Source organism: Brachypodium distachyon, chromosome 1 (genome assembly GCF_000005505.3).
Source record: "Brachypodium distachyon strain Bd21 chromosome 1, Brachypodium_distachyon_v3.0, whole genome shotgun sequence".
In the NCBI taxonomy this organism is placed as follows: Eukaryota; Viridiplantae; Streptophyta; class Magnoliopsida; order Poales; family Poaceae; genus Brachypodium; species Brachypodium distachyon.
Genome location: NC_016131.3, coordinates 10,099,090 through 10,121,612, shown reverse-complemented (window position 1 = coordinate 10,121,612; position 22,523 = coordinate 10,099,090). Strand labels below are relative to the sequence as shown.

General features: G+C 45.2%; 3 protein-coding genes across 5 annotated transcripts; 2 read left to right on the top strand and 1 right to left on the bottom strand.

The window, feature by feature from the left end:
• Positions 1-9,602: 9,602 nt before the first annotated feature.
• LOC100836304 (membrin-11) lies at positions 9,603-13,715 on the bottom strand. Its single transcript, XM_003561609.4, has 4 exons — positions 13,207-13,715; positions 10,462-10,582; positions 10,221-10,370; positions 9,603-10,099 (listed from the first exon to the last, which is right to left on the bottom strand). Exons 1-4 carry the CDS (start codon positions 13,695-13,697, stop codon positions 9,938-9,940), a joined length of 924 nt encoding a protein of 307 aa, XP_003561657.2. The 5' UTR covers positions 13,698-13,715; the 3' UTR covers positions 9,603-9,937.
• A 138-nt stretch (positions 13,716-13,853) lies between these two features.
• On the top strand, positions 13,854-17,434 carry LOC100833967 (uncharacterized protein At3g03773). Of its 2 annotated transcripts, none has more exons than XM_003561604.4 (6): positions 13,854-14,134; positions 15,133-15,313; positions 15,706-15,862; positions 16,424-16,443; positions 16,545-16,581; positions 17,038-17,434. In XM_003561604.4, the coding sequence occupies exons 1-6, from the start codon at positions 14,124-14,126 to the stop codon at positions 17,070-17,072; spliced, it is 441 nt and encodes a 146-aa protein (XP_003561652.1). In that variant the 5' UTR covers positions 13,854-14,123; the 3' UTR covers positions 17,073-17,434. The 2 variants fall into 2 exon arrangements, with proteins under 2 accessions (XP_003561652.1, XP_003561651.1); XM_003561603.4 differs by having other exon boundaries at positions 13,858-14,134; positions 16,406-16,443.
• A 3,235-nt stretch (positions 17,435-20,669) lies between these two features.
• LOC100832107 (dehydrin HIRD11) lies at positions 20,670-21,438 on the top strand. Of its 2 annotated transcripts, none has more exons than XM_010233580.3 (2): positions 20,670-21,145; positions 21,242-21,438. In XM_010233580.3, exon 1 carries the CDS (start codon positions 20,813-20,815, stop codon positions 21,113-21,115), a length of 303 nt encoding a protein of 100 aa, XP_010231882.1. In that variant the 5' UTR covers positions 20,670-20,812; the 3' UTR covers positions 21,116-21,145; positions 21,242-21,438. The 2 variants fall into 2 exon arrangements, with proteins under 2 accessions (XP_010231882.1, XP_003561646.1); XM_003561598.4 differs by having other exon boundaries at positions 20,675-21,145; positions 21,237-21,438.
• The last annotated feature ends 1,085 nt before the right edge of the window (positions 21,439-22,523 follow it).

Sequence of the window (22,523 nt, the reverse complement as noted above, 5' to 3'; positions counted from 1 at the left end):
ACATTGAAAGTCACCTTGCTTTTTGTGCAATCAATAACAGCCCCTGCAGTATTAAGAAAGGTCTTCCAAGAATAATAGAGAGATTATCATCTTCAGGGATTTCCAGAACAACAAAAGCAGTTGGAATGTGCACATTAGCAATCATGACAGGGACATTTTCACAAACTCCTATAGGTACCACAGTAGATTTATCAGACATTTGAAGAGATACCTCAGCAGGAACAAGTTTATCCAAATCAAGTTTGTTATAAAGAGAGAAAGGCATAGCACTAACTCCAACCCCTAAATCACATAAAGCATATTTAACATAATCTATAATCTTTATAAAGTTGATCCCCACTAAGTGTAGTTAATGTTTGCAAGCTTCTTTCATAATGAGCCACGTCATCTGTAATAATCTGTACCGTTTGATCAAATTTGGACGCACTGGAACTACTTTCGTAGCCTGCAGCGCCCACCCTTAATTGATAAAGTAAAGAAAATAGATGACATTATTTTTTCCTCACTTGCTGCTCCACCGCAGCATTCTTTTCGGCTTCTTCCGTCAATCTACTGCTAGCGTGCCGCCGATTCGGCTGCCACGGGAGAGATTGAGGAGGGGAAGGCAGCCACCGATGTGGAAGAGGAGCTCGGGCTGCCACCGCACTGGGAGCTCTCGGGGGAGCCGCCGGGGTGCCGCGGCACTGGTATCTGCCGCTGCCGCACTGGAAACTGGAAAGGAAGGAAACGGTTTTTGTCCGGTTTTCTGTTAATTAACCGGGAATCAAAACTTCTTCTTAATTAAATGAGACGAGGCAAATCTTTTGCCTCCGTTTCGAAAAGAAAGAAAGGAAGGCCGTCACACGGGAAATAGGAGGAGGGCAGGGGCCGTAGGCAGCAGGGTCTGGGCGCGCTTGGTGGGATCGAGCGAAGCAGCAGGGATGCGAGGAAGAGGAGCGAAGCAGCAGGTGCGCACGCAGTAGAGAGGAGCAGCAGGTGCGCTGTGCGCAGAGCTGTGTTTTGATGCATTGCCTTTTTGTAGATTGTTTCTAACAAAGGCCTTTTTATGTATGTTCATGTTAAACGAACTGTGTTAATCCATTCCTAAAAAAACTGTGTTAATCCATTGCCGCTAGCAGATTTTGCCTGCTATATATCAAATTTGGTATTGCACATTGTTATGTGGATATTGGATGGTAACTTTGATTATATGTAGACAACATGCATATAGACAAGAGGCTGAAAAATTGAAAGATGTTAATTGAGAATATTTTAGACCATCTCCTATATATTCGTGTAGATAATCAGATATACACAATTTATCGAAGATGCTCTAAGAAAAATAAGCCAGCGAAAAGTGTCGCCTCGACAAGCACACCACCTGAAGGACTTGGTGCCGCTCTCTCCGTCATGTTGTCGGCCAGCTGTTTTCTATTTTCCAATTCAAACTCATTGCATATGAATATGTACCACATGGTCCCATTGATTTTCATAATATGCAAATTCCTCCTTCCATCATTGGTGATGTTGGTGTGTGAATAAAATGATCAATAGGTCACCTATCCATTACGGACATAGTGTCTCAAACCCTCAATTATGCAGTAATGAGATTGCTATGAATCTCTGTTATTTTTGTCCATTTTAATGAATGTCTTTTTTTAAAGATATACTTACTCAGGTGTTTTCGCATGTACATACACTAATAGCATAATGCTTAGTTGTTTGTTCATATTAGTTTAGTTTGACTAGAAAGACAAGTAACATTCAATATTTATTCTTACTTTTATCTATGCAGCTATTCGGGGCTTTCGGATTTCCGCGACAACGTGCGGGGAATCCACTAGTTATTTTTAATGAAACGTGGTATTATAGGTGTACCGGGATCTCCTTTCTTTTCAGTCATTTTTCCTTTAAAAGAATAATCAGCAAGCATAGTAGTAATGGCCTCAGGTGGAATTTTTATTTCAATAGTAACTACAATATCTTTCATATATTTAGCATTAGGAGGATGTTTAATAGCTTCGGTCAAAGGAATTTGCAAACATAAATTCTTTAATAACTCAACAAACCTAAACCTTGTGTTATCCTGACTCTTAATTACCTCTTGAGAATAAGGGATAGGTGGTTGCACCTATACCTGGCCATGGGCGGCCCGGCCAGACCCGAAGCCCGAGGTCTTGGACCGGACTCGGGCCTCACTTTCCAGTCCAAAGCCCGGCCCGAAAGCCTGAAAAAAGCCCAAATGACTAAAAATAAGTAGTTCAAGAAAAAATAGGTATAAAAAATCATTTATTTATTTCAAAAATAATTATTTTAATGCTAAAATGGTCATTTTTCCGTGCTTTGGGCCGGGCCGGGCGGGCTCGGGCCTGAGGTTTTCCCATCAGGCTTTATGAATCCCGGCCCGGCCCAGGGTTTGAGTATACTTGCACCCAAGGATCCCTTTCTTTATAGATTCTCTGAGGAAGGAGGCGGAAGAATTTCCTTTTCTTCTGTTTCCTCTGGTTCTTGAGAAACATACTGAACTTTTTCTACTTCCTCTGTCCTGAAATAACTGATGTGAATTTATATATAGTGTTATACAAATCCACGTCACTTATTTCAGCACGGAGGGAGTATATGTGATGGTAATTATCCCCATTATTCTCATATTGGTTTCAGCATGAGAGACTATTATTCTCATCTTGAGTTTCAGCATCAGAGATGGAGACATCATCTTCTTCTGCTATAGGCCTGTCAATAGTGTCATCGTTGAGCGATTTTCCTGCGAAAAGATTAGTAGCCTTGTCCAATTTCTTTGGGCGCCCCTCAAGATATTTAGGAACACTAGTTTTCACTATTCACTAGTGGATTTCCCGCGCGTTGCTCGAGCATATGTGTCTTTGATATCTGCATCTTATAACTACTAATTCAACTATCATTTTAACAGCTATATTTTCAAGGACTAACATAAAAAAAATCTAAATTACCATCCATGGAAATATAGCAGTATGTGATAGCAAATTTGGTATAGCCATGCATTAACATAGTTCGGTATAGCATAAACCAAAAAAAAACTACAAAAAGGCAATGCATCAAGCAACAAATATCTAGCAGCTTCGTCCCTGCTCGGCTGACTGCTCTGCAATCTCCATGAACCATAACCACGCGCATGCTGCTCCGCTCGACCGCACCATGCATGCATGCTGCTTGCTCATGCCCCCGCCCCTACCGGCCTACCCTCCTCCTGTTCCCCATCGGACGGCCTCCCTCCCCTCCTAGTGTAGCGGCAGCGGACCTCAGTGCACGGCGTCCCCGGCGGCACCACTCCGCGCGAGCTCCTCTTTCGAATCGGCGGCGCTCCGAGCTCCTCTTTCACATCGGCGGCTCCCCGAGCTCCTCTTCCACATCGCGGCCGCGCGGCGCCTCTTCCGTCCTTCATTGTCCCCATTGGCGTCGCCCCTTCCCTCCTTCATCTTCCCCGCAGCAGCGCCCTTCGTGTCCTGCATTTTAGCCATCGGCGGCGCCCTCCCTTCCTCCATCTCCTGCGCGGCGGCGCCCCCTCTAAAGAGAATGTAGAGGAGGAGCACGAGAAAAATTAAGGCTACACAGGGAGCTAGGCGGCGGCTAGGGCTGAGCCCGTGGGTGGCGGGGACGCGACGGCAGGGACGGCGCTTGGCGGCGGCTGGGGCTGAGCCCGTGGGCGGCGGGAACGGAGCCCGGCCGCAGCTGGTGCAGCGCGCAGCGGCGGCAGGGGCACTGCGCGGTAGCACATCGCGCAAGGAGACTGAGCGGCCAAGCCGAGGTGGGAAATTAGAAGATGGTATCAGAAGGATGCTGACGCGTACGGCCTGCATGTGCAGCTTGCTAAACCGACCTCCCGACTAGTTTTGTGCTCGAATCGTATTTGTTCTATTGAATTGGAGGCACTGGGCAAACAAAAGCACTCCCAAAAATGAATGGAAGTTGAGAGATCGAGTGTCCGCCCCTCGTGTGGCGGTTAGGGTTCCCAGTCTGGCGATTTTTTAGGCGACTGCGGCAGTGATCTCGTTTCTCGTCGTCGTTGTCAACCTTAGTCTCGTCCAAATCTTTGTGTTGGTGACTTTTTCCCCATCTGAATCTTCCTGTTCTCTCCAAGTCCAAGTCGCATCTGGTCTCGTTAGGCCTTCGTGCCCTTCGGGATCTAGGGTTTTTCCGTTTTGGAACTACCGTTGTCATCCCATCCACCATACGCCTTTCGTGTGCCCTAGGTCACGCGATCGTACACCACCTCGTCGACCTAGATCACTTTGTTTTTCGCTTGTGAGGATGGATAGCGTGGAGAATATGATGAAGAAACTCGATTTGACGGCAGCAGAGAAGAAGGGTCCGAAGATTCGTTGCGCGGCGGGATCTACGGCAGGGGAGATCGAACCTAAAGCTTTGGGCAAGCTGCTGTCCGAGAAGCCGGCTTTCGCAGCGGGTCTGGCGCATTCGCTGGGTAGGATCTGGTGCCCTCTCCGTGGCGTTGAGTGCATGGATCTAGGTATACCGTTGGGTTCGATGAGTAGACAGACGGGGAGATGTTCAGGGATGAGGTTGGTGAAACTATTGATGTTGATGTTGGGGAGGATGATCACACTATTGGTCGTATTCTGCGTATCAAGGTGAAGCTGGACATTAGGAAACCACTCATGAGGGGTGTAACTATCAAAGGAGAAGATGATGTGCAGGCCGAAGACCAGAAGAAGAAGAAGAAGAAGAAAGATGATCGCTGGTGTGCCTTCACTTATGAGTACCTCCTTGAGTTATGCTATACGTGTGGTGTTATTGGCCATAAGAATGTGTCGTGTGTGAATAAACTGCAACGGGGGGAGAATCAGCAATTCGGAAGTTGGCTTCGGTTTACACCAGATCGAAAGCATAGTAACAGAGGTGATCAGTTTGCATGGAAACACGGGTGTGCTGAGAACACTCCACCTGGCCGCATGAATGGCTCGGGGAGTGACAGCTCGAATTGGAGGAGAGATAAAGATGCTTTGCGTGGGAGTGGACAGGGAAGCACCGCTGTAGTTGTTCCACTGAAGCTGACTGGGGGGGGGGGGGGCGCTAATACTTTGGTTTCAACACAAAAGGAAAGTGCTAAAAAACACTTATTTAATGATGGTATGGAAAAGGAGCCTGGGGAAAGGAATGAGAGTGCCTCGGTGCTTGTTGGTGGGGAAAAGGTAGATGGGAATGTGATTAGTACCATGCAGCCCATGCAAGAGAAAGAAGGATACGTGGATGATGGCTCGGGAAACACTGGGAAAGAACAGGTGCTGTTGGGAGATGCTAAAAATAAGATTGGTACATATAAGAAAAAGTAGCGTCAGGAGCAATCGCAGAACAATCCTGAGAAGGTTGGAGGAAGTTCTAGTAATAAAAGAGCTCGAGCTGATGAGTTTGATCTAGGGGGTGATGCAAATAAAAAGAAAACAGATGTTGTGATGTGTGAGGTGGAGAACACACCAAGTGACGCGGGGCTGCAGGAACAGCTCCACGGGGATCAATGAAGATCATCGCTTGGAACTGCCGGGGGTTGGGGAACAGGCCAGCAGTTCGAGGTCTTCTGGAATTACAGAAGAAGGGGGATCCCAACATCCTTTTCTTGTCCGAAACGAAATTGGATAGGAGGAGGATGGAAAAGTTCCGGAATATTCTTGGTTTGCAGGGAATGCTAGTTCGTGACTGTGAAGGGAGGAGTGGAGGGGTCGCTCTCTTTTGGTGGCGGAGTGTGGATGTTTCATTGAGATGGTTGGGAAGAGGGCACATCGATGTTGAGGTAACTAAACAAGATGGTTTCAAGTGGAGACTCACAGGTGTTTATGGCAACCCGCACGCGCGAGACAAGAAACTTACTTGGCGTCTTCTCCGTACGCTTCACCAACAAACTGACCTCCCTTGGGTGTGCATTGGTGATTTTAATGAGATCTTGTTCGCTCATGAAAAACAGGGAGGGGCGGCTCGGCCCCAATCTTGTATGGATATGTTTAGGGATGCTCTTACGTTTTGTGGTTTGAAGGACCTTGGTTTTGAGGGAGATGTTTTTACTTGGCGTAATAATAATCATCATGTTGATGGGTATATCCGCGAGAGACTAGACCGTGTAGTTGCAAATATGGCTTGGTGTACTTGTTTTGCCGACTACCGTGTGCGTAACATTGATCTGGAGCACTCGGATCATAGACCTGTTGTTCTCACGATGCAGGAGAGGGGTCGGCGAATGTGCAGTTCTTCAGGACATCAGGTAAAGCGTTTTGAAGCACGGTGGCTACTGGAGGAGGACTGTGAATCAATCGTACAGAATGCCTGGGCAGTCTTAGGGATTCGGGGACAGACGTCCGCATTAGCCAGGCTGCGGTCTGTCTCACAGGATCTGCACCAGTGGAGCCGTAATGTTTTAGGTGACCTCTCCAAGAGAATAAAGAAGTTGAAGGCCGAGTTAGAGGAGTGCAGAAGGAATGATATTTCAGCTAGGTTTGTCCAGCGGGAACACGTCTTGCGGTTTAAGCTTAATCGTTTGGAAGACCAACATGATCTGCTTTGGAGGCAACGTGCACACGTCCATTGGCTAGAGAAGAGAGATAGAAACACTGCATTTTTCCACCGTGCAGCCTCAACGGAAGAAGCACAACACAATTAAAAAATTGAAAACTGATGCTGGTGTGGAGGTGGAGGGGGAAGATGGCTTGAAGGCCGCCGTTTCTAATTATTTCTTTGACTTGTTTACCCCCCGGGCAGGTTTGGAGCTTAACCAGGCGATTGACAATATTATTCCAAAGGTGTCTGAAGACATGAACTTGCTCCTTATGGCCCCCTTCTCTGCGGAGGATGTGAGGAAGGCGCTAGACAACATTGGCGACCTTAAAGCCCCTGGACCTGACGGGATGCCTTCGATTTTTTATAAACGTTTCTGGGGTACTGTTGGTGAGACCATCGTGCAGGAGGTTTTACATGTATTGCAGGGGGGCGAGTTACCGGAGGGATGGAATGAGACAATTGTTGTGCTTATCCCGAAGGTTCAGAACCCAGAACGAATGAAGGATCTACGCCCTATTAGTCTATGCAATGTGGTGTATAAACCTGTCTCGAAGGTGTTGGCTAACAGGCTCAAGTGCATTTTGGGTGAGTTAATATTTGAGAATCAGAGTGCTTTTGTGCTGGGACATTTGATCTCGGATAATACTATTTTGGCATATGAGATGACACACTATATGAAAAGGAAAAGATCGGGTACAGCTTATGCCGCTTTAAAACTTGATATGAGCAAGGCTTATGACCAGGTTGAGTAGAATTTCTTACAGGGAGTTATGAGATCGAAGAATGGGCTTTTGTGATGATTTTTTCAATCTGATTATGAAGTGTGTCACGACTGTCAGCTACTGTTTCAGTGTCAACGGTGACATGACTGATCAGATTATTCCGGGTTGTGGGCTTCGTCAGAGCGATCCTATATCTCCGTATCTTTTTCTTCTGTGTGCGTAGACACTGTCGGCAATGCTGGTGAATGTTGAAGTGGCAGGTAGCATTAAGGGTATTCGACTGTGCAATGAAGCTCCAGCTGTGAACCATCTCCTCTTTGTCGATGATTCGTTGTTGCTGCTCGAAGCTAAGGAGGAGTCGGCCCAGGCCATCAACGCCATATTGTAGATGTATGAGCAAGGATCGGGCCAAGTTATAAACAGAGACAAGTCTTCGATTTTGTTCAGCACGAACTGCCCGAGACATGTCCGGAATAACATCATGCAGATTTTGGGCTTCCGTGCTGAAACTGAGGGGGGGGGGAATACCTTGGATTGTCGACCTATGTCGGTCGCTCAAAAGCTGAATGTTTCGGATATATAAAAGAGCGTGTTTGGAAGCGGATTCAGGGTTGGAAGGAGAGGAGTTTGTCGAGAGCAGGGAAAGAGATTATGATAAAAGTCGTTGCTCAAGCGATACCTACCTATGCCATGTCTTGTTTTGATTTAACAAAAGGATTGTGTGATGACATTAGTCAATTGGTGTGTCGATATTGGTGGGACCAGGATGACGATGAGCGCAAAATGCATTGGGTTGGCTGGGAGAAACTTAAATTGCTAAAGCATGAAGGGGATTTGGGGTTCAGAGACCTGCATTCTTTTAACATGGCGCTTTTAGCTAAGCAGGCTTGGCGCCTCCTCCAGGCACCAGAGTCCCTTTGTGCAAGAACATTGCGGGCAAAATACTTTCCTCTTGGGAACATCCTTGAAGCTGAACCACTGCTTGGCATGAGTTACATTTGGAGAAGCATCTTAAAGGGTGTTAACTTGGTGAGAGGTGGTATCATTTTTCGGGTGGGAAATGGTGAGCATATTAATATTTGGTCGGACCCGTGGATTCCTAATGGCTTATCGCGTCGGGTTAGAGGCCAAAAGGGGAACTGCCTTCTTAATCAGGTTGTGGAGCTGATCGATCCGGCCACGTGTACTTGAGACGAGGGCCTGGTCCGGGACACTTTGCCGGAAGATGATGCTGAGATTGTTTTGAAAATCCTCGTCTATGAAGATACTGAAGATTTTCCTGCTTGGCATTTTGATACATGTGGGATCTTTTCAGTTAAGTCTGCATATAAAGTCCATTTGTATGGTCGGTTGAGAGCAGATCGAGCTTCTTCTTCTCTGGATGGTGATGAGCTGTGGAAATCTAGTGTGGAAGGGGCTGTGGAGCCTGAATTGTCCACCGAAGACAAAACATTTCCTGTGGAGGTTCAGCCTGAATTCTCATCCACTTCAAATAAATATTGCAAGAAGAGGGGTGGACCTTGACACCCGATGCGTTGTTTGTCATAAGCTTTTTGAGCATGTTAATCACCTGTTCTTCCAGTGCAAACATGTGAAAGTTAGGTGGCGTGCTATGCAGCTTGAGGAAATTCGTCTACGACTGAATGCTTGTGTTAATTCGATGGACGTGGTGGACTGCATCTTGAAGCTGAATAGGGAGGAGGCGGGGCTCGCAGTGGCGTTCTTGTGGTGTTGGTGGACTGAGAGAAATAAATCAAATCGTGGTGAAGTGATGGCCTCCGTTGAGGAGTTTCAATTTAATGTGCATCATCATGCTACTGAATGTAACATTGTTCTTCTGAAGGAAAAGCAACCGGCCGTGCGTATGTCTCAATCCTGATGATTTTGTGAAGATAAATTGTGATGGGGCTTTCCAGGCTGCTGTGGGCTGTGGGGGCTAGGGATGTATAGCCAGAGACAGTTACGGTGATATCTGTTTTGTTGCAGCTGGTCGACTTGTTAGGACAGTTGATGCTCTGCAGGCTAAAACTAAAGCGGTCATCCGCGCGAGTTTATACGCCAAGCAAATGGGTATGGGCAGGATTATCATTGAGACTGATTGCCAAAACCTCAAGTGAGCGCTCACCACCGCCAACCACGATGCGGGTCCTCTTGGTGCTATGTTCAGAGAAGAGAAGCGAAGTTTATTCTCCGGACTGCGTTTATTGATTTTAAGATACTTTATGTTCCTAGAGTTTGTAATAAGCCAGCGCATCTACTGGCTGCTATGGGATCGCGCACTGCTCAGGCCGAACCTTTTGTGTGGCTTGATAACTTACCCCCTGATGTATCATGTCTGGCGACCGGCGATTTAGCCGCGTCTGCGAGTTAATAGGAATGTCTGAATTCCTCTCAAAAAAAAATGAATGGAAGTCATCCAATTAACATACATTTTGCATACAGGATGTGCATGACTACATGCATTTACATAAGATTTGTACCACAGTAGTAAACAGGCTACGGTACTGTGCATAGGATATCTGACTCCACAGGGGCTTAGCGCATCGCTGGAAACCTGCTTGGAGCTGTGGCTGCCAAGATTAGTAACCGATCAGAGTTGTGTACACAAAAAGAGCAGAAACAGATAGCTCAAACTGGACCAGAAACCCTGAAATCTTTTGCCAATCTCTTGAGTAGTGTGATGACACAGCGCAGCACTAATGCGTCCACCTCCAAAATACAACCATCACCACAACGGTGATGATCATACCAGCATACGCAATCCGCTTGTCGACTCGGTGTCGCCTTTCAATAAGCTTCAGAACCGAGTTTGACAGGCCAACTGTGTTCAGAACATCTAAAGCCTTCCTTTGAGCACTCTGCAATGCATTGACGATATAACTATTAGCAGGCACATATTTTCACGAACAAGATTAAAAAGTGATCTTCTGTCCACATTAGAATAGATGCTTTGTAGTGGAAGTTGAAATGTTTTTTTACCTTCAGACGATCCCTCTGGTCAGAGTACTTGTGAAGGATAGCAACTCCTGTGTCAAAAGCTTCGTCAAGCATACGAGAGGAGCTACGAGCCGACTGCCTTGCTTGGGCTTCGTCATCAAATATTCGAAGGACATGCGAGGAGTCACCATTCTGCAACAATAATTTTCAATTCAATAATGACACAACGCAACTATCCTACTGGGAAAAGAACAGTTTTAGCTTTGCTTAAAGGACTACTTACAGCTCTCTCAAATAGCTCTGCCCTTTCCTTAGCTTCCAGAATCCTCTTTTGCTGCCGCAAAGAATGCTTGTCGAGTGTTTCCTTCAATGAATCAACCTCTTCAGACAGCTGCTCCACTTTTCTGCCAGAATAACAGAAAGCGCCATCATAAACCTGAAACACTTCACCTACAGAACTCCTATTCAGCTCTTCCCTTCAACTGCACAAACTGACGACTTTCTATATGCAACAGGACAAAAATTTCCCAACCTAAGGCATACCATATAGCATTCATCTGAAACCGAACGCATCAAATGTCGGCTATGCAGCAGATATCTCAGAAATATGAAGCAAGCAGAATTTAGTGTTCCTTGTTCTTAAATAATAAGCATTGCACCTATAAAGTCAAAACCAAAAACTAAGACAAAATAGGGGGGCAGCTCAGGATCATGTATTGGTACAAACAATTCGGTAACCCAGTTGTACACCACACGTTTAGAGATGCTCTACGAAACCACAAATAACTATTACATGAATTATATTTCTACAGAACAGATAATTGTAATGATAGCCCTACACGAAGGAAACATGAAATTCTGAGCCAACAGTGTGAACTAGTTAAACAGGGCAGAGTGTGTATATATTCAGGAAGGTAGATAACGATGGACAACTAAATCAACCAAACAATGAATGGCAACTAAATCAGGAGCTTCATACAAGAGATGCGTATTCTTGCAGTTAGTACTCCCTCCATCCAAGTTTATTAGGCCCCGTTTGGAAATCTCCAATCAAATCAGAGAGCACGCATTTTGGAGAAGTTTTCGATTTTCGTTTTGGCCAATAGATTTGAAACCCAAGAGACTTACAATTCATGCAAATTTTGAATGGCAGTCATGCATTCGTCGCAGTTAATGCAGATTTGGAACCAAAAAAACTTGCAATTAAGTGAGATACAGTCTGAAAGGAGTTGGAAAGTGGCCTTATAATCCCGGAAAACCCAGATGTGGAATGGGGCCTAATAAACTTGGAGGGAGGGAGTGCATATGTAAAATGACAAGAGCACTCACTCTCACATAGTCACATGTCTGTCAAGGTCAAAATGCACCATTTGGTATAATTGGAGGGTAAAAATTTCTGTTGCAATCGAAGTCTTGGATGGTGGATGATAAACCAAAAACTGCTAATGAGTTAGAAGTAAAACTAGATATTACAACTGTGTGCATGCTAAGCTGACTGGAAATTATTCTGAACGAAAGCTCAATTTCCAGTATGAACTATAAAATTCCTAAATGAAAATATTTCAGCTTGCCAAATAAATTGTGGAGTAACTGTAATGACACACAAAGTTAATTATTGCTTATGTAGTATGGAACACTGGAGTTAACACACCTTCAGCCTGATTAAGGGTGTGTTTAGTTGCTGTCCTGGAACCAACATGCCTGGCCAGGACATTGCCGTGCCCTGGACTGTACAGTGTTTGATTGTTGTTCTAAAAAGCTCCCTGGCTCAGGCGTAAGAAATCAGAGGCCTGGCGATCAGGAGTGTATGGCTGTCAATTAAACAACAAACAATGCAAGTATGCAACAATGTAGCTTTACTTGATGGCTGATGGCTGCTGAGTTGATAAAAAAATCAATCATGCTGTTTGTACACCATGACCGAGCAATGAAGAGAAGCAGGCAGATTTTCAGCCACAGGCATTCAACCAAACAATGCAAGGAAAAAATACTTCAAAACTTCTAGCTGCATACATGCACCAGTTTTCCCCAGGCACGTTGCCAGGTCTGCAACCAAATAGGCCCTTAGTCTACAAAGGATTTAATATGCCGGTATTTCAAAGTCCATCAGAACACCATCACAATCCATGATGCAAGAGTTGTTGTATTATTTTCATATGAGGGTGTGTTTGTGGAGATCATGGTGGTTCTGGCACTGGCATCCCTAATCAGTTAACAGTTCACTTTGATTTGCTAAGAAGTATTCACAGAAAAACCAACAAAAGATCATTTGTCGTAAACAGCATATGTTGGTAGATTCAATGAGAGCACTGTGTCATTCTTGTGGGGTGTCTGGCCCTATCAACCTTCCAGAAGTGCACATTTTGCAACAAGAATTTTTGTTGACAATCTAATGTTTTACTCTAACAGGCAGATTCAGTGCTGAAGGGGAGATACAGCACAGCAATAACCTCAAAATTATCTACGCTACCAAACATATGACTAGAATAAGCCAACGGAAGATACGGTATGGCGGTAATAACTGATGATGGCAAAGCTAAATAGATTGATGGACATATTGAGCAACCTAACTTCCATTTCTGGGAAAAGCAAGATGGAAGCCTGCGAAGTTGGGCTTACAAAACAACCTAACTTCCATTTCCTGAAATGATAACGGAAGCCTACCAAGTAGCACTCTACAATCTACTATAGAACAGTAAAAAATGCACGAGGGCAGGCTAAATAACATCAGTTTAAGAAACAAGCGGGAAAATACAGAGTACAAAATACAACTGTTCCTCACCAAATTAAAGCTAAATTGCATGTTCAAGCAACGAAACTAGCAGATATCTCGTCGTCGCAACCTTAGTTCACCTCCAGAACCACAATCAGAATCAAGACACGATGTATACGCTGAAGCTGTGATCTGCGCAGCACAAAGAACTCGGAACACTTCGAGATCTCTCTTGCCTCACCCCCAATTCACGATCCGTACAAAAACTAAGAACCAAGCAGCTAAATGGAGTTAAGAGCCAAAGGTTATCCTCACCTCTTCCATAGGTCGCGCTGGCCCTTGGCGGGGATGGACCGCCAGAGCCGGTCCATCTGCGCGCACAGTCCCTGGATCTGCGCCACCTCCCGCCGCACATCCTCGGCGCCCGACGGGTCCCCCGCGCCGCCAGCCCCGACGAGCGGCACCTTGGACGAGTAGGAGGACGACGTGGGCGCCGAGGCGAGGCGCTCGACGCGGGCCACTCCGTCGCGGGCCGAGAGAAGCAGCCGCCGCGCGCTCTGGTACATCTCCGACAGCGTCGCGCCGCCGCCCCCGCCGGAGAAATCCATCGCCCCGGCCGTCGAGATCGAGGAGGAGATGATCTTGGGTCGTTTCCGTGTTTCAGATGGATTTGGGGGCAGCAGCCAGCAGGACGTTGGCAAGTAGAGACTGGGACGTGGGGTCACGGCGACGTTATGACGTGGATGGTAACACGGGCTAGCCGCTCGATTGGATTCGAACGAACGGGATGGTGGTTGTGGGCCCATGCGAGCTGCCTTCCCTTCGAAGGATCCAGGGAACTACTGCCTTCGCCAGATCGAAGCCGTATTCCATAGGGAAAAGAATGGAATACGTATGGTCCAGAGCAGTTTCTTATGAAATTGCCATGAGGGCACACCGTATTTACGGAGGAAATGCCACCGCCAAACTTTCCCGAAGAAAACCCCTATGCCCAACCTCCTGCCCCGCCTTCCTTTCCCACCGCCGCCGGCGCTGCCTTCCCCCGCCACCGTCCCGCCTCCCATCCTTACCACAGCCGGCGCTCTCACTCCATCCGCCGTTCCTAGCTCGCCTTGGATCCGGCCGCCGTCGATCCCCATCTCTTTGTCGGACCACGTCGCCCCGCCGTCGAAGGAGCTCTGGATCCGCCGCCGACGCAACCCACCAGACCAGCTCGACCCGCCTCCTACCGGATGCCGACGACGTAAGACCAACCCCTGACCACAATCACCCCCTGCCTCTTTCGCTGGGAGCTTGAACTCTTGAGAGATGTGGTCGTGTTGTTCACTTTGTTCATCATACAGCATGTGATTTGTTTGCCATTTTAAAAGCTTGAAATCTTGATAAGGTTGCTGGAGTTTTGATGTAATTTTTCTCAATTTTATTCTATATTTTGAGAAAAAGACTGGAGACAAGAGATTCTTGTAAGGTGCTTCCACATTATCATAAATGTTTTTGAGAATGATTTCGCACAGTTTTTGGTTAATTTCTAAGAATGTTTCAGGATGTGTGTGTGATGTGTGATACAATTTGTACTGACATTAACAGAAAACGAGACAACTAAATCCAGGGGCATTATAGATTTCTCCTAATCAAATGAGGCAATAAGCAGCAATCCTAGAAACTGAAAAGAAGGCATTAGAATAGCTTCTCAGGCCTATCAGGGCAGCTTCAGCTGAATTTCTGAGGGAAGCTGCAGCTGAAAAGAAGGGGGCCTGTAACATGTGGTTGTCTGCTGAACGTGGAGACTCACACATGGTGTGCTAGTAGGACATTAAGCTTGTTATTATTGAGTCGTATGATGGCATTGTATAACATGAGGGCAAACGTTTTGACTAGGATGTGCATTGCATCATATAGTATACCTTCTTAACATTTTGACTATGTCACTATTTGAGTAGTGCCTCTTAGTATGAGTTAAATATTTCAACTGTGTTGTGGAGAGTGTTGTGGAGATACTAAACTTTGTTGCTACAGCCATTCTGTTCCTTTTCCCCTGTTCAAAGTGAAATTTGGTTAGAAATCTTCAACCTGTTTGTCTCTTAGAATATTATACTGTTGTATGACAGAAGAATAGGACTTCTGCATCAGAATTTCTGTGGCAGTTTTTTTCAATTTGTACTGTAATTCTGTAAGCAACTAAGTGCATATTATTTCATGGGGTGTTATGGCACAATGTGATGCATTTTCTTTGGCATGTAGTCGTCAACCTGAGGTGCTATGGGCTCAACGCTCTGAAAAGGTGTACTTGACTATCTCGCTGCCAGATGCAAAAGATGTTGTGCTGAAGACTGAACCCCAGGGCATCTTCAGCTTCTCAGCTATTGCCCATGGAGAATCTTTTAGCTTCACTTTGGAGCTATTTGATTCCATACTGCCAGAGGTAAATATATGTTGGCTTCAGTTGAACCTTGTAATGCAGGGTGATTTCAGTTGATATTAAATTTTGTTCATCTTCCACTTCCAGGTTCTTGCTTGGTTAAATGTTAAAAAGCTATCAAATAATACTGGAAATGTTAATACTCATTTTTCACCGATAGCAGAACCATTTTAATTGTTGGAAACTTGAATGCACGTTTAAATGATCTAATTTTCTGATGTGTCGGTAAGTAAATGGTAATTGATAGAGATCGAAATGAAGCTCAATTAATAAGCATTGGAAGCGGATCTTTGTGTGCTACTAGCTGCTGGATAATTTTCCACACAATCATAACGTCGATCGCCAGAATTTTGTGAATTGTTAGCGGGCTAATCATAATTTTGCTTGGTCTGTAGGGAAGTAAAACAAAGACAAAGGTGGGCTCTCGAAACATAATCTGTTCGATCCAGAAAGATAAGAAATGTTGGTGGAAGCGCTTGCTGAAGTCAGAGGAAAAGCATCCATACATCAAAGTTGACTGGAACAAATGGTGCGATGAGGATGAAGAGTCTGGTATGTCCTAATGATATACATCCACAATATAGACGTTTTTCTTGTGCTAGTTTGTCGAGTTTATAGAAAATGGATTGATAATTAAAGTCAGAAGTAATCACGTAATTCAGTAGCTTATATTGCATTGCTGCTATTAAGCTTTACATGAGATCAGAGACTGTTACTTTTGTCCTATGGGCAGAACATACTATTCTTCCTGATGGTCAGGTGTGTACCATTTTCAGTTTCCTCAGGTTGCGATGTATTGTGTGCTAAGCAATTCAGCGATAACCTAAATAATTTATACTTTTGTATTGCTCACCAGACATGCCACACAGTAAATTTATACTTTTTCCTTTGTTTAATGCTGAATACTACTATTTAATCATCATGAAGCTGCTATTTAAATATTTTTACTTCTGTTCTGCTTGTTGGCTCTTCTTTTTGGGTGGGTGGGGATGGGGGCAAAAGTCTTCTGTGGTTTCAGTCGCTTCCTTTCTTTGATAGAGGCTCTAATTTTCATAATGTCTTGTACTTTGATCTATTTAACACAATGTCTTACAGAGACTTCAATTGGTTCAGATGATGATTTTGATGATGGGGTATGAATACGATCAAGCTTCTGTGCTCCCTCATTTTCTTCTTGGTTTATATTTAACCACTTAGTGTAGAGTTACTTATTGCTATCTTCACACTGCTGCAGGAAAATGACGAAAGCGAGGGTGATGATGGAATGCTATGTGAGTGCCTATCCTGTACCTTCAGTGCCACCTAGACCTGTACTTTATGTTCTGGTTGGGTAATCAAATTGGAACCCTAGTTTACCAGTATTGACGACTTTCCATTTGAACCCAGGCTGGGGTTTGACTTTCTATATACAATCACAAACCTATATGCTCTGGAAGTTGACCTAATCTGAATCGATTTAGCATCTCGAATGGATTTTGTTAGATTATCTTCATTTTATGACTAGTTTCATCTTCTTCTGCACAGTACTATTGTTAGGCTGTGTTGACTTAACTTAGCCATTGTTGATCATTCAGTGTCTTCACACACTTAAGACTTCATAGTCTGTACTAAGCAATGATTCTATGAGTTTTTTTACCTGCATAGTCTTTTCTTTGTACGAAGAGTCTTAAAAAAATCGCCACCAAAACTTTTACGCTCTTTCTAATTTAAGCTTTATTTGATTGCAGATCTACCAGACCTTGAAAAGCTGGGAGGGAAGTGAGTAGACAACTTTGATGACTGAAGTAGGCTTTTCTGTAGCAAGTAATTGTTGATGCTACAAAGTAGGGTTGTCACTAGTGCAATTGGTGTCTTATTGATGCCTGCTAAACATCTCATGGCACCGGATTTATGGTCATAACTTGCTTACCATGTTCTTTATCTTACCTACTACTCCTTGGTCGCCGTTGAGCTAGGGCCCTGAATGTTGCTCTGAGGTGTGCTTTGCTATCGACCTAATTATCTTTAGTGAATGACTGTGGGGTTAGTATTACAATGCAGCAAAAAAAAATGCTGAGCACGTTGTGGTTTCTCTTATCATGATATGATTACATGGAGTTATGGCAGAAAGCTTTATTATTTCGATGTCCACCGTTTCAGGCTTTAATCTGCATTCTTATAGCATTCCCATCTGATTTCTGGGTGATTGCAGTGCCATTCTAGTGCGGATCTTAAGAAGTGCCTGATTCAGTTCTGAAATTTTGATGGCTGTAACTTCTCAGTTTCAGCATTCAGGACGTTGGAAATTTGGAGTTTAGATCTTCGGGGTGCAGAAATATCAATCTATCATGCAATCAGCATGATGCGAATGTACTATGGTCCTCATCTTATGGTCTTAACAGTTAGGATCGTTCACGAGATTTTTGCTGCTTGTACCGGAAATCTTTGGAGATCTGCTCAGAGGACTTTAGACGAGGCGGAGATTAATTAAGCAACGAACGCTCAGGCACGCAGAGCGTGGTGCCGCGGTGCGGTTGATGCTGTTTTTTCGGGCTAGAAATTTCGGTGCACAGAACGGGACGGACGTGAGAAAATATCGAAGACTTTTCCCGATCAGCACAACCATGGTGCATGCATGCATGTCGACATGGAATCCGATCCCGTTCCCTAACCATTTATTGTCGAAACACAGAAGATGGAATATGAAAAAGGGGAAAAGAGAAAGGAAAGGACAGCGCAAAAAGAAAGAAAAATGATTGGAATATGGTCGTGCAATTAGCATCGCGTCGCTTTGAACGGGAGCCAGTCGCCGTGGGCTGCGCTCACGCTCCGGGACGTACATCAACTTTATTTTACTCCGTATTTGTTTTGAGGCTGATCAAGTTTTGGCTACCGTGTGTGGCCCTGTGTTGTGTTGGAGCCTTTTTTTTTTCTATTTTGGCTCGACGAGTTGTCCGGTCAGCTGCGCCCTTCACCATAAACGACCGAGCTTTACTACGCTCCACCAGTCGGCCACTTGGCAGGCAGGCGAGCAGAGGTGGTAGGGCAGAGCAAAATGGACGGTGACACTGACACCGACAAGTTGCTCCATGATAACGCGGCCCGCACACGTGACCATGGGGGATGGCCTACTGGCCGGCACGTCTCCCAAACCACGGCGGGCCCGAGCCAAATTGCGGCACGCCACGCACACGCACCTGCGTACTATACCCCGCTTGGCTGCCGACAACACCGTCGAAGTTTACGCGGCGCGCATCGCCGGCCGGTGGACGCGTCCGTCGCGGCCTACTGCCTACATGGCGTGGGGCCACACACACCTGTATTCTGCCGACAGTGCCGCCCTCCACTCTCTCTCTCGCGCGCGCGCTCGCATCACATCCGCGTCACATCCAAGATGATGCTGCTGCTAAGGTTAAAAAGAAGAAGATGCTGCTGCTACTTGGACGGAGGAAAAGCGCTAGGGCTCCCCGCACAATGCTACCCGCACAAACACATTCATTTCTTTAATTGAAGGATATGTTTTTTGTTTCAAAAGAGGGAATCCAATGCACCCATTGTTGCATATAGTTGCGATTGTATTACCGAAATGATCAACGTGGCAAACAAATCTGAAACTTCACGAATCAAAATTATACTTCATTCATTCCAAAATAAGTGACGTGGATTTGTACATATTTTTATGCAAATCCACGTCACTTATTACAGAACGGAGGGAGTACAAGAAAAGGCTACATGAGGAGATCAGCCACCAACAAATTTGTTACTGGCAAGTCACCCATTCATGTTGAATAAGCCCTGTGCTGCAAGTTGGACAGTTGGACGGAGGACAAGCGCTAGGGCTCCCCACACAATGCTACTCGCACAAACACATTCATTTCTTTAATTGAAGGATACAGTATGTTTCTTTGTTTCAAAAGAGGGAATCCAATGCACCCATTGATGCACATAGTCGCGATTGTATTACCGAAATGATCAACGTGGCAAACAAGTCTGAAACTACACGAATCAAAATAGTTCGCGCAATGCCAGCTCCGTGCGCTGAAGTACGGACCAAGCACAATCCAATGGGACGTCGAGAGAATAACATGCCAAAATTCGAGATTTTCTTTGTTCTTGAACACAAGATCAGTTTAGTAATTCCAAATAGGCTAACAAATCCCACACGCCCCCTACTAAGATGAGAGCCTTGAGAGGTTAGCAAGCCCCGTAAGCCATTTCTTGAACATATTGAAAATACCACGAGGTGGAGGCGGGTTTAAAAATTTTTTGATCATGTGAAGTATGAAACTATAATACTATAGTTGTAAGGCATGGTTGGTTGTGCTAATTTTTTCTTGATGTCCTGACTGGCATTTGACATTTTGTTGTTATAGAGGCCGGGTGTTACTAGTATCAACTTGATGTTAATATGTTGTCGACTACTAGAGAAAAAAATGCAAGGCATGTCGTAGTCGGTGGATAGCGAAGAGTTGCCATTAGTGTTCGTTGACTCTTTTTTCGGAAGCAAGGGGGGAATAATGACTAAATTCTAAACACAAGTAGAAGTTCAAGGCCTTATTAATTTCATTATCTCTTCGATTCCATGGACCCGAGAATGCCAATATTAGCATGAATCATACGAGTGCACATCCCATGTTTATAATTTTATTAGCACAAAATTACTCAAGTCAATATATCTCCTTTTTAGACAAACTAAAAGCAATAATATTTAATTTTGTATTCCGAATTGGGGAGGACGCTGGTGTGTTCATTAAACAGAAAATAGGTAGTAGTTGCATATTTCATACTATATTTATATCTCTCAAACTTTTTTGTTCAACTTTAAGCTTGACCAAACACAACTTTGCCAACAAAGGGAGTGAGCCTATCACGTTTGGTTGGAGGAGTTGATGTACAATCCCAACATCTAGGTTCAAGTCTTCCCGTGTGTGAATTTAGGTTCTTATTTATATTGTAGAGGTTTTCCTTACAGTCAACATCTATGCCAACATTGAAATAATAATTCCGTTAAAACCCGATTGTCTAAAATACACGTAACTGTTTTGGACAGCAAATATGCGTAATAACTTAATTGATTGGAGACAATTTGTTAGATTTGCCAGTACATAACTTATTTTGATCTTCCAGACCTACAATTTGTTAGACCGACCATCGGCTTAAGAATAGAATAGGCCCCCCCCGCAGAGAAAAGGGAAATGCAATAGGTGTGCAGGCATTTCAACGGCTAAACGGTTGGTGCGTTACTCGGGTGCACAAAGCTATTACCTTCCTCTAATAATCGCTGTATCCAACGCTTTCCTTTTTTGCGTTTAGCGTGATCTGAATCTGATCTCTTCCTTCTTATCCGGTGGTCCTTCCGTTTCTTCAGTCGACACCCCCCACCGTAGGCCACGGGGAACGCGCTCAGATCCTCTATAAATACCGGCGAGGAGGAGCCAAGCAAAGATCACCACAGCGCATTCCCAATTAGCATCTAAGCTCTCGTTGACATTTCCTTGAGAAGAAGAAGAAACAACTCCGGCCATGGCGGGCATCATCCACAAGATCGAGGAGAAGCTCCACATGGGCGGTGGCAGCGACCACAAGGACGAGCACAAGAAGGAGGAGGAGCACAAGAAGAAGGACGGCGAACACAAGAAGGACGGGGAGCACAAGGAGGGCATGATGGAGAAGATCAAGGACAAGATCACCGGCGAGCACGGCGACGGCGACAAGTCGTCCGGCGACCACAAGGAGAAGAAGGACAAGAAGAAGAAGAAGGAGAAGAAGCACGGCGAGGGCCACAAGAAGGAAGACGGCCACAGCAGCAGCAGCGACAGCGACTGAGCGCTCCGGCCGGTGCTCGCAGGCGTGCAGGTATACGTGCAAGATTATTTATGCTTTCTTAATTCTTTGCGCTCTGTTCTTCAGTTCTTGTTGGATCTAATTTTCGTGCTTTATTTTGCAGTGTAGGCGAGAAGGATGATTGGGAGAAGGGTCACATATATGCTGCAGGATTCGGTTGAGCACGTTGTAGTATGTGTAACCCGTTGCGTCTCTCATGGATGGATTTTGTAATGTACTACTAATATAACGCCTGCACTGCACGGTGCTTGTAATAAAAACGTTTCAACATGTTGGAATCGATATTATCTCCATTGGTATTGCCACGGCATGGTCTCCTATATCTGCAAGCTTTTGTTCATGTGGCCTGTCTGTCCATCCATCTCTGCATCGATGGAGCAGTTGGATGGGCGTTAAAATGAATGTTATTTACGTGCTTAAAGTAGCTTGGCACACACAAACAACGGGTGAAGGCCTGAAAGAGGCTTCAACTCTTCATAATTAAGCGCGTTCTCATTTTATTCGACTAGACAGCAGATCATAACTGAAAGTCTGGAACGTAACAAATAACAATCCACAACCGTCCTTTTACTAGTATTCAATGATCAAGAGAAGTTTCGCCTCTCTTTTTTTCGGTGTGAGGCTGCAACAAGTGAGTTGTTTCATAAATTGATTTCAGAGGCTTGCACATTTTTGTCCTTCAGAATTTTTTTAACATGGAAGAGGCAAAAGGAACCACCAACCAGTGCCTGCGCATCTATGTGCACGGTGGGAGCCTTGCTGGCTTGCTCCGTGATGCTGTAAAATGCTCTGCTTTTGTAATCGCGCGCAAGCGCAATACGATCGGAATAATGCCGACGGCGTCAAAGGCAAAACGGTCAATTTTGCTGTGAAATGGCCAGGCCGAGTGCGCCGGCAGAAGCGTTTCCATTTTCCTGGTACAGAGGCGCTGGTCGGTGGCGGTGAAGGTGCAGAAAGAGACGAAACCGCGATGGTCGGTGGATCTGGAAGATTCAGATATGTGCAATGATGCGTGCCTGAACTCTGAATTCTGCATTATCCCGGCAGCTCACATTTGTGCTGCTATCGAATGTCGATCGATTTCGTAGTCGTGATGTCGGAACAAGCATGCATTCAGCGTCTAAATAGTCTTCAACATCAGAGATTCAGACTAGTCTTTGGTATTGCCGATGCAGAGGGCCAGGGGTCCTGCTGCTGTTCTGCGTCGTAGCGCGACACCATTTAGCACCGCAGCACCGGCTGGCTGGCTGCAGCTGCACCAGGTTAGTTTGAAGAAGCGTGACTCCTGAACAATCACCGAACGAACAACTTGTCAAGTTTTCTGGTGCGTGGTTATTTCCATCTTTACTCAGATTTGTTTCAACCGATGTGCATATTGGGTTATTGAGAT

Excerpts from the sequence above, each read along its gene's own strand:
- LOC100836304 (XM_003561609.4), bottom strand. The coding sequence starts at position 13,697 with ATGGGCCCACAACCACCATCCCGTTCGTTCGAATCCAATCGAGCGGCT. Across the intron at positions 10,371-10,461 it reads CAGAGCTATTTGAGAGAGCT|AATGGTGACTCCTCGCATGT; the intron begins GTAAGTAGTCCT and ends TTATTGTTGCAG. Across the intron at positions 10,100-10,220 it reads ACCAGAGGGATCGTCTGAAG|AGTGCTCAAAGGAAGGCTTT; the intron begins GTAAAAAAACAT and ends AATGCATTGCAG.
- LOC100832107 (XM_010233580.3), top strand. The coding sequence starts at position 20,813 with ATGGCGGGCATCATCCACAAGATCGAGGAGAAGCTCCACATGGGCGGT.
- LOC100833967 (XM_003561603.4), top strand. Across the intron at positions 15,863-16,405 it reads CGATGAGGATGAAGAGTCTG|AGACTTCAATTGGTTCAGAT; the intron begins GTATGTCCTAAT and ends AATGTCTTACAG. Across the intron at positions 16,444-16,544 it reads ATGATGATTTTGATGATGGG|GAAAATGACGAAAGCGAGGG; the intron begins GTATGAATACGA and ends ACACTGCTGCAG.